Source organism: Bos indicus x Bos taurus, chromosome 8 (genome assembly GCF_003369695.1).
Source record: "Bos indicus x Bos taurus breed Angus x Brahman F1 hybrid chromosome 8, Bos_hybrid_MaternalHap_v2.0, whole genome shotgun sequence".
NCBI lineage: Eukaryota > Metazoa > Chordata > Mammalia > Artiodactyla > Bovidae > Bos > Bos indicus x Bos taurus.
Genome location: NC_040083.1, coordinates 37,576,052 through 37,588,415, shown reverse-complemented (window position 1 = coordinate 37,588,415; position 12,364 = coordinate 37,576,052). Strand labels below are relative to the sequence as shown.

At 39.6% G+C, this 12,364-nt stretch overlaps 1 protein-coding gene across 3 annotated transcripts in view; it reads left to right on the top strand.

Annotated features, from left to right (window-relative positions):
* The window catches only part of KDM4C (lysine demethylase 4C), a 409,790-nt gene that overhangs the window by 361,054 nt on the left and 36,372 nt on the right, over window positions 1-12,364 (top strand). For all 3 annotated transcript variants that reach the window (XM_027549308.1, XM_027549310.1, XM_027549309.1), the window contains one exon: window positions 2,081-2,251. In XM_027549308.1, the coding sequence (XP_027405109.1) occupies window positions 2,081-2,251 (171 nt within the window). The remainder of the gene's footprint in view (window positions 1-2,080; window positions 2,252-12,364) is intronic.

The window sequence follows — 12,364 nt, the reverse complement described above, 5'->3', positions numbered from 1 at the left end:
CTAGTGAGTCAGAGCTTGTGGCATCAAGAGTCAAGTTGATGAATGAGACTTGGAGATAGGGAGTAAAAGGGACTGAGCAGACCTCCTTGTAAGATGGTGACTCCCCTCTGCACCTGGCAGGAATGAGGTTTGTGTAAGTTTATAACAGGGGAGCAACAGCCTTATTCTGAAAAATAAATTGCAAACAAATAGAAAGCCCCAAATACAGCAAGCTAAAATGTCTGGAGTACTTACCATGAGCCTCGCATTCTGCCAAGCACTTTCCCGAAACATTTATCCTGAAGTCTTCCACTTCATAGCATGGTATATACTCTGAGACCCAGTCCCTGGTTTTCCTTGGTTATATGTATGTGCACGTATACCTGTATGTATGGAAGTGTGTGTGTGTGTGTGTGTGTGGATATGTGTACGTGTGTGTATATATATTTATACACATCCATACATTTCTTTGCTCTGACTTCGGAAAGGGTCCAGAAGCAAAGATGCCTTTGTAGTAATCACACCTAAGCACCTGGATCTTATCCTCTAATATCACTGCCCGCAAAAATGAACCACGTTCCTCTGGGAAATGCTAATTCCAGGGCTGAGGCAAAATGATCTTGAGACTCTTATGATGCCAGAAAGGAAGGAACTGCTAAAAAATAAAAGGACGTCTTAAGGGACATAGGAAACAGATTGAAGAGGCTTCTACTGGCCAAATCTGGGATAATCTGAGCACCGAAATAATTGATTATAGTATGAATTATAAACAGTTGTGAAGGAGGAGTTAATAATCCCATACTGATGACGGATGGATGTGGGGAGAGTAGGAGGTTTTTGCTTAATAACTGCCAGGTGCCAACCAGTAAATGTGGAGGGAGTACTGGAGCAGGAAAAGTCAGCATATCATCCCCATCATAGTAAAACTGGAGTAAGCAGGATTCATCAATGGATGCTAAATCTAAGCAGAAGTGTGGAGGAGCAGGATATCTGTGTGCTGTTTAAGGCTCTCCCACAGATTGTTTATTAGGTAGAAGGGAAAAGTAGTGATTACAAAGTGGAAAAATTGGACTGCTCTTTGACCGGGATCAAAGTTAATATCACCGTTGAAAGGCAGATAAACATCTGCCTCCAGATGTGGTTTCTTGAGAAGATGACAGCGTTGTCTGTGTGGTATTCTGGCCAGGAATGTATATCAGACTCTAATCATGAGGAAACGTCAGCCAGATGCTCCGTTGGAAAAACAGGGGCAGGGAGAGCTGGATCCTTCAAAAGTATCATGATCATAAAAGACAAAGAAAGGCTGTGGAAATGTTCCAGGTTACAGGGGGTCAAAAGGACTTGGCAGCTAAATGCAGTACCTGACTCGAGACTGGATCCTGTACATAAAGAATGGGGGCACATAAAGATCATTATTCACCCAGTTGACAAAATTGGAATATTCGTCATCAATTAAACGGTGGTATCCATGTTAAATTTATTAAAGTTAGTAACTGTGCTGTGGTTATGTAAAGGAAAATCCTTGTATAAAATACACACTGATGTATTTAGGTATAAAAGCCCATGATTTATGGTTTGGGCATAAATGCATACACACATACAATTTTATATATATATACACACACACACACACACACACTTTAATATACATATATAGAAGGAAATGGCAACCCATTCCAGTATTCTTGCCTGGAAAACTCCTTGAACAGAGGATCCTGTTGTGCTGCAGTCCATGGGGTCACAGAGTCGGACACAACTTACAAACTAAAACAACAACATACACACTTTAATATGTATAAAAATATATGTATATATATACACATGTAAAATAATGTGCAAAAACGTGGGAAATGGTAAAATGTTAAAAATAACAGTAAATAACCATAGATGAATCTTGAGTAAAGGGTCAAAGAGTATGTTTATGTTTTTGTTTTCATATTCTTACAACTTTTAAGTTTGAAATTATCCCCCAATAAAAGGTCTAAAAGTTAAAAGTATATATCATGATCATACTAATGATTATCTTCTAAATAAATATTTCTTCTATTTTCTGTCCTCTCTTCTGTTTCTTTTCTCTCCTCTTTCTCTGCTCCATCCTTAGAAATCCAAGGCTGGTGAGAAGGGCATCTCTGTGGGGCAGACGGTCATCACGAAGCATCGGAACACCCGGTACTACAGCTGCAGGGTTATTGCCGTGACGGCGCAGACCTTCTATGAGGTCGTGTTTGATGACGGCTCCTTCAGCAGGGACACCTTCCCTGAGGATATTGTGGTGAGTAAGGCTCTGGGTGCCTGCTCCCCAGCTTGTTTTCTGTGTAACTAAACTAGCTGAACCTCTCAGGAATCTTTATCTTGGTTCTTGGTGTAGCTCATTTCATTTAATATTCAGTTCAGGTGTTCTCTTTCCCCATCACAATCCTTAGAAGTGTTGTTTTCTAGGCGGTTCCTTAGCCAGCATTATTCTAAATAGTAGGTGAATTTAGACTCATCTTCCCGGATTCTTTTAACTGAATGAGAAATGTATGTGGCCAGAAACAAAATGTGAATTCACCTGTTCTTATCTATTATAGAGTTTGTATATTTGAATTCCTTTATTACTTTTTTTTCTTTATGCTTGGCTGGAGAATATGGCTTTTATTAATCTGACCTGACAGTGACATCTGTAATCTGACAGAAACATCTGTGTATGTTTCATATGGGAATAACAAAAATCACACAAGCAAAAGGCTTTTATTGAGTTTCTTAACTGTGGTCTGAAAGGGGACCCATGCATGCCTGCCTGTCTGTCTCCTTCCTCTGTCCCCTCAGTGAACACCTTGGGTCTTGTTCAGAGGAACTCCGAATGTGTCTTAGGGACTTGATTTTTGGCAGGATGTTTCACAAGAAAAGCAGTTTCAGCAGAAGGTTTTTTGAAACTGAGATCAGGTTTAGTCTTCCAGCCATCTTGTTATCCCTTGTTTATTTACGCAAGTATCCATTTGAGGAGCCAGGCCTCAATAATGTAGTTGTAACTTCTGCTTTGTCCTCAGTCTGCCATCCTTTGCCCTTGTGTGTATTTGGAAAGATGTTACACTTTAAGAGTAATAAGTATGCATTTTGCATAACTGATAATTAAATGCAACCTTTTGAGATTGCTCATAAACATTTCCAGAATTTTGGTCTCCTGGGGCAGAAGAAACATTGATTCAGTCAGCTCTTTGTTAAGCTTACTTCCCTATGCCTTTAAGAGGGACAAGTATGTAAACAAAAGTTACCTTATTTGAAAGATTTCAAAGCAAATAATTTAAAGAAATTAAAAATCCCAGGACTTGATCCTACACCCTAAGGGTGAATTGTGTGGTTTTTTTTTTGCAGAATTCTCCCTGGAGCTTTGCTGTACTGTTGCTCTTCATAAGCAGCAGCCGCTAGGTCACACGCTTGCCTTGCTAGCCTAGGCCCTCCCTTCAAGCGCGCAGTCCCCAGACACAGTATCTGCTGTGTACTAAGCATTGCACTGGGTGCTGGCAAAGATAGTGAAAAAGAAGGTGTGATTCCTTTTCAGTCTGGAGGGATGTGGGCTGGTAAATGTGCTTTCTGGACAGCACAATAAATGTATAGACGAGTCCGAAGCAACTTCCCACCTGCGGGGATCAGGACCCCACAGGGTCAGTAGGGCTGGCACTGATGGAGATGCAGCACGTCAGGTCTGCTTCAGGAACTTGACACACGGGAGTCATTTCATCCTCACAGTCTTGCGTGCTAGTTAGTACTGTTTTCCACATTTGGCTGCTGAAAAAACTGAGTCACAAAGCAGTAAATAACTTTCTCACAGTGATACGCAGCTAGTGTCAGAAAGAGTGTTCAGTCCAGGAGTTTGGCTCCAGAGCCTCTGTTCTTAACCCCTGGGAAGAAAAAGGACTTTTAAAGTGGGAGAGGGTGAGAGAGGTGCTGAAAACACACAGGCAACTCAAGCCCCTCGGTGCTTGTCAGACCTGCCCAGTTACACGCTTATCTCAGAATCTGCCTCCTTTTGTGCAGGCTGACAATATTGAGCTGGTCAAAGACAGAAAACTTTGCTGGGGAGCCTGCAGGGCATAGAACAAAAGAGTTGTGAGCACTCACCCCCAAACCTGAGCAAATAGTTAGGTCTTTATCCATGATAGTATGTAGTGAATCCTAAATTTCCTTTCACGTCATGAGCCTCCACACACCCAGTCAGTCGTGAGCTTTCTTGGGAAATCTTCAGCTTGTGCGTTGGAAAAGAGTGGCTGTGATCCTGGGAGTGTTCTGAATCCACAAGTCTTTGCTTTGATACCTTTAGCCCCTACTCTCTGTGAACCCAGTCAAGTTTGGTTTGAAGTATTTGTGGGTGTTGTGAGAACAAAAATTTGTGAGGTAGTTCAGAAACACCTTGGCATTTAAATCAACAAGAATAAAAAAGCAGAAATTCTTTATAACTCGATGAGCTATTACTTGGCATACATGATAAGGGCTTGAAGTTTAGCAGGTGGGATGTGTGTGTACACGTGCGTGTCCCCAGCTCTAGCCTTGGAGGGAGTGGCAGTGCTCACAGCGGTATGAGTTAGCGTAGATTGGAGCAGGGCTGCTGTATGAATTTGCATGAATGATAATTTTTTCAGGGAAAAAGCAACTCATCTTTGAGCAGGTCTTCTCTCTTTGATCTGGCCTTTCCTCCCTTGACAACTCCCCACCACCCTTTCCCATATGGTACATTTTTGGTTATCTGTTCCAGGCCTCTTAGACCAACCAAGTAGGAACATCTTAGTGATGCTGTAGTTTCAAGTTATACACACTTTCTCATAACGTCACTGCCTGTTGGCTGCTGTGGCCTCTTCTGCTTTGTTCTCTGACTGCTGAAAGAGACATCCCCAGATGTCTTTATTTGGTTGCTCCATAGGGAAGGTTTTATTTTTCCTTATAATATGGTATTAGAGTTCTCTGGAGAAACAGACCCTTAAATAAGAGGCTTGTGTGTATTTAATATATTACAAGTAAGTATATGTAATATATATGATTTCTGATAAGGGTATTGGCTCATTTGATTATGGAAGCCAAGAAGTCCCAGGATCTGTAGTCAGCAGACTGGAGACAGGAGAGGCTCAAGACCCAGGAAGAGCATCAAGTCCAAAGTCAGGAGAAAGCTGAGTCCCAGCTCAGAGCCAGTCAGGCAGGAGGAATTCCCCCTTATTTGCAAAAGGGTCAGCCTTTTTGTTCTCTGACTGGATGGGTCCTAGGGAGGATCGTCTGCTTTGTCTGTCAATTCAGTCACTAAAGTCATCCAGTAACATCCTCAGAGACTCACCTAGAATAATGTTTGACCAAATACCAAACATGTGGGCACCCATGGGCCCTGCCAAGTTGATGCATAAAATTAAACATCACAAATACGTTGTCCTGGGGTGTTTCAGGAGGTGTCCTTGTGTTGCCGGAAGCTCTGAGTCGGAGGCAGAGTGTGACTTCCTTTTCTGTGAGGCAGCCACATGTTTGGCTGGTTTGCAGAACTCTGCAGACCAACTCCACTAGCTATGTGCTCTGTCCTGGTCATCATCCAGACTCCCAAAAGACAATGTCATGGATTTTCTGAAGCAAGCTTTTTAAATTTAAAGGATTTCTGGGGATTGTTCGGGGTCTGTGTTTCCCACTTACATTAATGAAAGCTGCCTGATTAAATGCCCTTATTGTATGTCAACTAGACTTCAGTTTGCTATGGGGAATTTGATGTTATATTTCAAAACATAATGTGTATAATGCAGTATGTTGTAAATATATTCACATATTAATTATTATTCCCATATATGATATTATGTAAATATGTTTATATCACCATTTTTCAGCCCATGTGGATCAATTCTTATGATCATCCCACTTCCACTTTTGCTATCCATCGACATCAGAGCTGTCTTCTGGGAGGTGGGAATCCTGCTTGGTACCCTAATGTGGAGATAATCAGGAGATAAGAAAAATGTGACGAGCTTTGTTTCTGTCTCAGCATCTGGCAGATCATGGCAGAGTAGTTATTTGGGTGGGAACATAGTCCATATTCCTCAGAGAAACCTCGTTTTTTATACCTGTGCCACCTGAAACTGGGGATAGAAAATGATTTTCTCTTCTGTTTGTCTGAAAGCTCTCTAATCTGCCCAATGTGCTTATCGAGCGTGAGTGCCACTGGGAAGGCCCTTTCATCAAATGCAACTCAATGTCAGTGTGACTGGCTAGTGAAGAACTAGACTGTCTAACCTGTGGGTACTTGCCAGCTAGAACTGCCATAAAGGTAAAACACAATTTCAGTTTCTTAACTATAAAAATAAAATCTAGAACAACAAGTTTAATTATCCCAAAGTGTTTATTTACATATAAATACAGGGAGGCCTGGAGTGCTGCAATTCATGGGGTCCGCAAAGAGTCAGACATGACTGAGCGTCTGAACTGAACTGAACTGATAGTCCTTTATGAAGCCTGATGCTTTAGTAAAGAAATATATTCCCTTATTTTTTGAATCACTTTATCATCCCTCCAGAAGAGAAACATTTAATGCAGGCTAGTCTATTCATGTTTGAAAATAAATTTACTGTGCATTAAAATACCTTTGTTAGTGTTATGTGACTAGAAGGGAGTGTTTGAAACTGTAGGGAGAAACATTCTTTGAACTACCTGAAAATTTCTTTCCAGACTTAGGTGCTTTATTTCTGTGTTAGCCAGAAAAATGTCCCAAATATTTTGTCTCAACAGTACACCTGCAGAATGTGTGTATCAGTCCCGTTAAACTCAGCATGCAATCTGTAGCTGTCAGGGGAAGTAATAAAAGATGTATTGCTACATGCCTCCATCTGTCAGTCTATGAAATTGCAACACACTTCCTGATGAATTTTTTTTGTCTCTTACTATTTTGATGGGAACGAAAGTTGCCCACGGAAGAGAATTCAATGAGCAAGGCGATTCCAGGGCCCCCTGTTCACCTTTGCTAAAACTTGGGATCCTCTGGCATGCCCGTGATGACACTAGAATGATGGCTGCTTCCTTTCGTCTGCACTTGGAACTCATTCCAGGGGAGGAGGATGGTGCAGTGTGATCTGGATGGTTTTAGGACCAGCACTTAACATTCACCACTTGGCTTGAGAAGAGAAACAGGACCATTTAGAAATTTGACAGCAAGAGTCCATCACTGAAATTTCCATGAGGACTTGCTACATTTTTCAGCATCCGTTGAAATGTGAAAAAAGTACAAGAACTATACTCTTCGAGATACGAGGGATGGATTGTCATGGCCTTTAGTTTCTGTGGGCTGTACAGTGGAAACCAAAATTCTTAAGCTATTTTTTCTCTCAGTTATAGACAAGTTGCTCAAACTTTCAAGCCTCAGTTTTTTTGTTTCCCCACTAAAAAGGGAATAATTTATACCTTCTGAGATTATTGAAAGGACTAAATGAGCTAAATGTCTTTTTCCTCCCCCATCTAGTTTATGCTGCCTTTTTCTGGTCTTGATGAAATTTGGTTAAAAGATGTATACTTAGAACTTTGTTCCAACTTATTAGGTTAAATGAGTGTCTGTATAGGTGCGAGTTCAGCTTATTTTTTCCACTTGTAAAGCAGTCCTGGTGTCTTTAGACTTTATAATAAAGAACCTAATTCTTGCATTTATGCATGTATTTTTCAGCATGTTCAAAGTGCTATTAATATTTATTGGCTTTTCATGACAAACCTTGCTCTAGAGTAAGTTTGTGCTCAGTTCATAGATGTGATACTTGCCAGGTTACAAAACCCTTTTGATTTGTGTGAGCTCCCCAAACTAGGGGTGACAAGAGTCAGGTCCAGAATGCAGGCTGGTCCCCTGCATACCACTGTTTGTTGCCTCCATGCTCTCTGTGACTTACCATTGCTGTCGTAGAAGACCCTGTACCTAACTGCTCAGGGTTCAGCATCCCAAGTCCCCACTTGGCAATGTAGGTGTAGGGGTAACTCTGGATGCTCAGGAGGCAAAGGAATATGTTGGGGTGGGGGAGTGAGAAGCTAAGGAAAAAGTTTTCCTGAAAACTCTGTGCTATAGGGTCCTGGGAAGTGTTTATTTCCTATTGGCACATAGATTTTAAAGTAACCTGGATTTTTAAGCTAGGTGAAAGGCATACCCCACCCCAGACCATCTGTGTTATGTGTGCTCCAGACTAATTGTCACCCACCAGTCCTAGTTCTTCTAGAATGAATGGAAATTTGCCAGAAGAGGCTCCAGGGACTTGTATTGGTTTGGATTCTATAGGTGTGGCCCATGGGGCATTTAACTGCTCGAGAGGGATACCCTTGCTTCTCTTTCCTGGCTGTAGAGTTGAGAGTCTGCCAAGTTCCTATTGATTTTTATATCCTTGCCTTTTATACATGTAAAAAAAAATCTGTTATTACCTTGATTGTAATCAACAGTTTAAAACTTACTTTTTTTAAGCCTTCAAATTCAGCTTACAAATTATCTTATTTATGCATATAATGATTTTTTTATATAAACATTTAGAACAAAGTCATTTGTTTCTTGATTAATATTTTATAATGTATAAATGAACCGATCAAATTCTTACCACTTTACATTTAAGTAATCAAATTTCCTTGTACATCTTGACTATGTTTATAGATTTAATATATAAAGTTCTCACAAATGTTATAATTTTTTAAATCACTCAATGCCCATAATGCTGATAAATCTAACATTAATTTAGTAATTCAAATTCTATTTCAAAAAGCAAACAACATATACAGCAGTACAATATTTACAAAACATTTTACTGTGCCTTTATATAAATACAATTTACATTGGGTAATCTATTAAATATAATATGTATTTAAATACATTTTAATTGATATATAAGTAAATAGAATTCTCTACCCACCAAGAGGGAATAATATTAGTATATTGGCTAGAAGTTGACTAAGAAAAACTAAAGAACCTCAAGGCCATTCAGAGGCATAGAGTCTGGTTATATCTTTGAAGACTAAACCTGCAGTTGCTGGCTGGGGCTTCTAAGTAAGTTCAGCTTTCATCTGATTCTTCAACTCTAAATTGTGTGCTCTTCACTGAGGCTCTGATTAGTTTCATAAGTTTCATGAACTGTCTCAAGTTGGTGCAGGTGGGTACTTAGCAATCCCTAGAATTTTATTCTGTTTAATTCTTGGGTGGCTTTTTGCCTTAAAGCCAGGGCATACTAATGAAATGTTGAAGTCCTTATTTGTGCTGGACTCCCTTTGTCTTTGATAAATTGTATGCATCTCTACCCTTGATTCTGTAGCCATCATACTGACAGTGTCCATTTAGCACTGGTGAACCTCTGAAGAAAAGCATGTCATTGCCCTGATAATCCACTCAAGAGATTGACAAGGTGTCTTCAGGGCAACTAGTTAATTATATTTTTCTTCAAATACATACCTCCTTCACTTGGTGGTATTTCTCTTTTGGCAATATCTCAAGGTGACTGGTTTGAAGAACTTCTCCCCAGGAGACAATTTTTGGTGTTTCTTTCCCATCCTTGTCTTTCCAAGGGAACTTAAAGGTATATAGCATCTCATCTTCACTCTAACAAAATCACAATAACTACCTTGAACTTGAGGGCACTGTTATTAATTTCCAGGACTTTATCATCTCTTCTCAATGGGCTTCCCAGGTCGTGCTAGTGGTAAAGAACCCTCCTGCCAGTACAGGAGACATGAGAAACACAGAGTCAATCCCTGGGTCGGGAAGATCTCCTGAAGAAGGAAATGGCAACCCACTCCAGTATTCTTGCCTGGAGAATCCCATGGACAGAGGAGCCTGGCTGGCTACAGTCCATAGGGTTACAAAGAGTCGGACACAACTGAAGCAACTTAGCACATCACATCTCAATTCAGGGTTTAACCCCAAGGGTGGCATGATCCAAATCTATCCATTTTTGGGAATATCCAGTCATATCATTCTTTTTGACCTATATATTCAGTGCTATTTTAGGTACCATAGGGGATTCAGGATGTATAAGCATAGGTGAAGAAGTGATTCTGGGTATTTTGGAGGCAAAATAAAGTACCCAAGTGGGTTTGAAACACTAAAAAAAAATTGTTATCAGAAACATTCTATACCATGGGATTCTGGGAAGCTCATGGATTTTTTCAAGTTTTTAAAAAATTTTATTGAAGTATAGGTGACTTAAAATGTGGTATTGATTCCTGCTGTACAGCAAAGTGATTCAATAGATAGATAGATAGATAGATAGACACATAGATATACATTCTTTTATATACGTTTTCCATTACTGTTTATCACAGGATACAGTTCCCTGTGATATACAATAGGACCTTGTTGTTTATCCATTCTATTTATAATAGTTTGCGTCTGCTAATCCCTAACTTCCAATCCATCTGTTCCACACTTGCTTCCCTCTTAGCAACCGTAAGTCTATTCTCTATTTCTTCAAGGCCATTTCTATTGTATAAATAAGTTAATTTGTGTCATGTTTTAGATTCCACATATGCTTGATATCAAATGGCATTTGTCTTTCTTTCTGATTTAACTTCACTTAGTATAATAATCTCTGGGTTCATCCATGTTGCTACAAGTGGCATTATTTCCTTCTTTTTTATGGCTGAGTAGTGTTGAATTATATGTATATTGCATCTTCTTTTTCCATTCATCTATTAATGTACATTTAGATTATGTCCATGCCTTGACTAATAATAGTGCTGCTATGAACATAGGGGTGTATGCATCTTTTTGAATTATAGTTTTGTTTTTTCAGTTTTTAGAGGAATTTCCATACTGTTTTCCATAGTGACTTCACCAGTTTACACTCCCACCAACAGCATAGGAGGGTTCCCTTTTTTCTATACTCTCTCCAACATTTGTTATTTGTAGATTTTTAAATGATGGCCCTTCTGACTGCTATGAAGTGATACCTTGTTATAGTTTAGATTTGCATTTCTCTACTTTTTAGCAAAGATGAGCATCTTTTCATGTGCCTATAGGCCACCTGATGTTGTCTTTGGAGAAATGTCTATTTAGATCTTATGCACATTTTTTGATTGAGTTGTTTCTTTTTTTGATATTAAATTGTATAAGCTGTTTGTATATTTTGGAAATTAAGCCTTGTTGGTCATATCATTTACAGATTTTTCTCCCAGTCCATAGATTGTTTTTTCATTTTTATTATAGTTTCCTTTGTCATGCAAAAGCTAATAAGTTTGATTGTGTCCCATTAGTTTATTTTTTCTTTTATTTTTGTTGCCTTGGGAGACAGGCCTAAAAAAACATTGCTTTGATTTATGTCAGAGAATGTTTTGCCTGTGTTCCCTTCTGGGATTTTTATGGTGTCCTCTTTTATATTTAAGTCTTTAAGCCATTTTGAGCTTGTTTTTGTGTATGATGTGAAGGTGTGTTCTCATTTCATTGATTCACATGGGACTCTGCAACTTATGACTCCATGCACTGTAGCCCACCAGGCTCCTTTATCCCTGGAATTTTCCAGTCAAGAGTACTGGAATGGGTTGCCATTTCCTGCTCCAGGGGATATTCCTGACCTAGGGATCAAACCTGCATCTTTTGAATCTCCAGCATTGACAGGCAGGGTCTTTACCAGCTGAGCCCCCAGGAGAGCCCTAACTTACCCAACACCACTTGCTAAAGAGACTATCTTTTGTTGATTGTATATTCTTGCCTCCTTTGTCAAAAATTAATTGATTATAGATGTTTGGGTTTATTTCTGGGCTCTCTGATCTTTTCCACTGATCCATATGTCCGTTTATGTGCCAATACCCCACTGTTGATTACTGTAGCTTTGTAGTAATCTCTGAAGTTTGGGACGGTTATGCCTCTTGCTTTCTTTTTCCTCAAGATTTCTTTGACAATTCTAGGTCTTTTATGGTTCCCTATGAGTCAGTCTCAAAAATGACAGTATGATCTCTGTTCATTTCCAAGGCAAACCATCACTATCATGGTAATCCAAGTTTATGCCCTGACCCGTAATGCTGAAGAAGCTGAAGTTGAACAGTTCTATGAAGACCTACATGACCTTTTATAACTAACACCCAAAAAAGATGTCCTTTTCATTATAGGAGACTGGAATGCAAAAGTAGGAAGTCAAGAAATACCTGGAGTCATAGGCAAATTTGGTCTTGGAGTACAGAATAAAGCAAGGTAAAGGCTAATAGAGTTTTGCCAAGAGAACACACTGGTCATAGAGCAAACACCCTCTATCAACAACACAAGAGAAGACTCTACACATGGACATCACCAGATGGTCAACACCGAAATCAGATTGATTATATTCTTTGCAGCCAAAGATGGAGAAGCTCTATACAGTCAGCAAAAACAAGACCAGGAGCTGACTGTGGCTCAGATCATGAACTCCTTATTGCCAAATTCAGACTTAAATTGAAGAAAGTA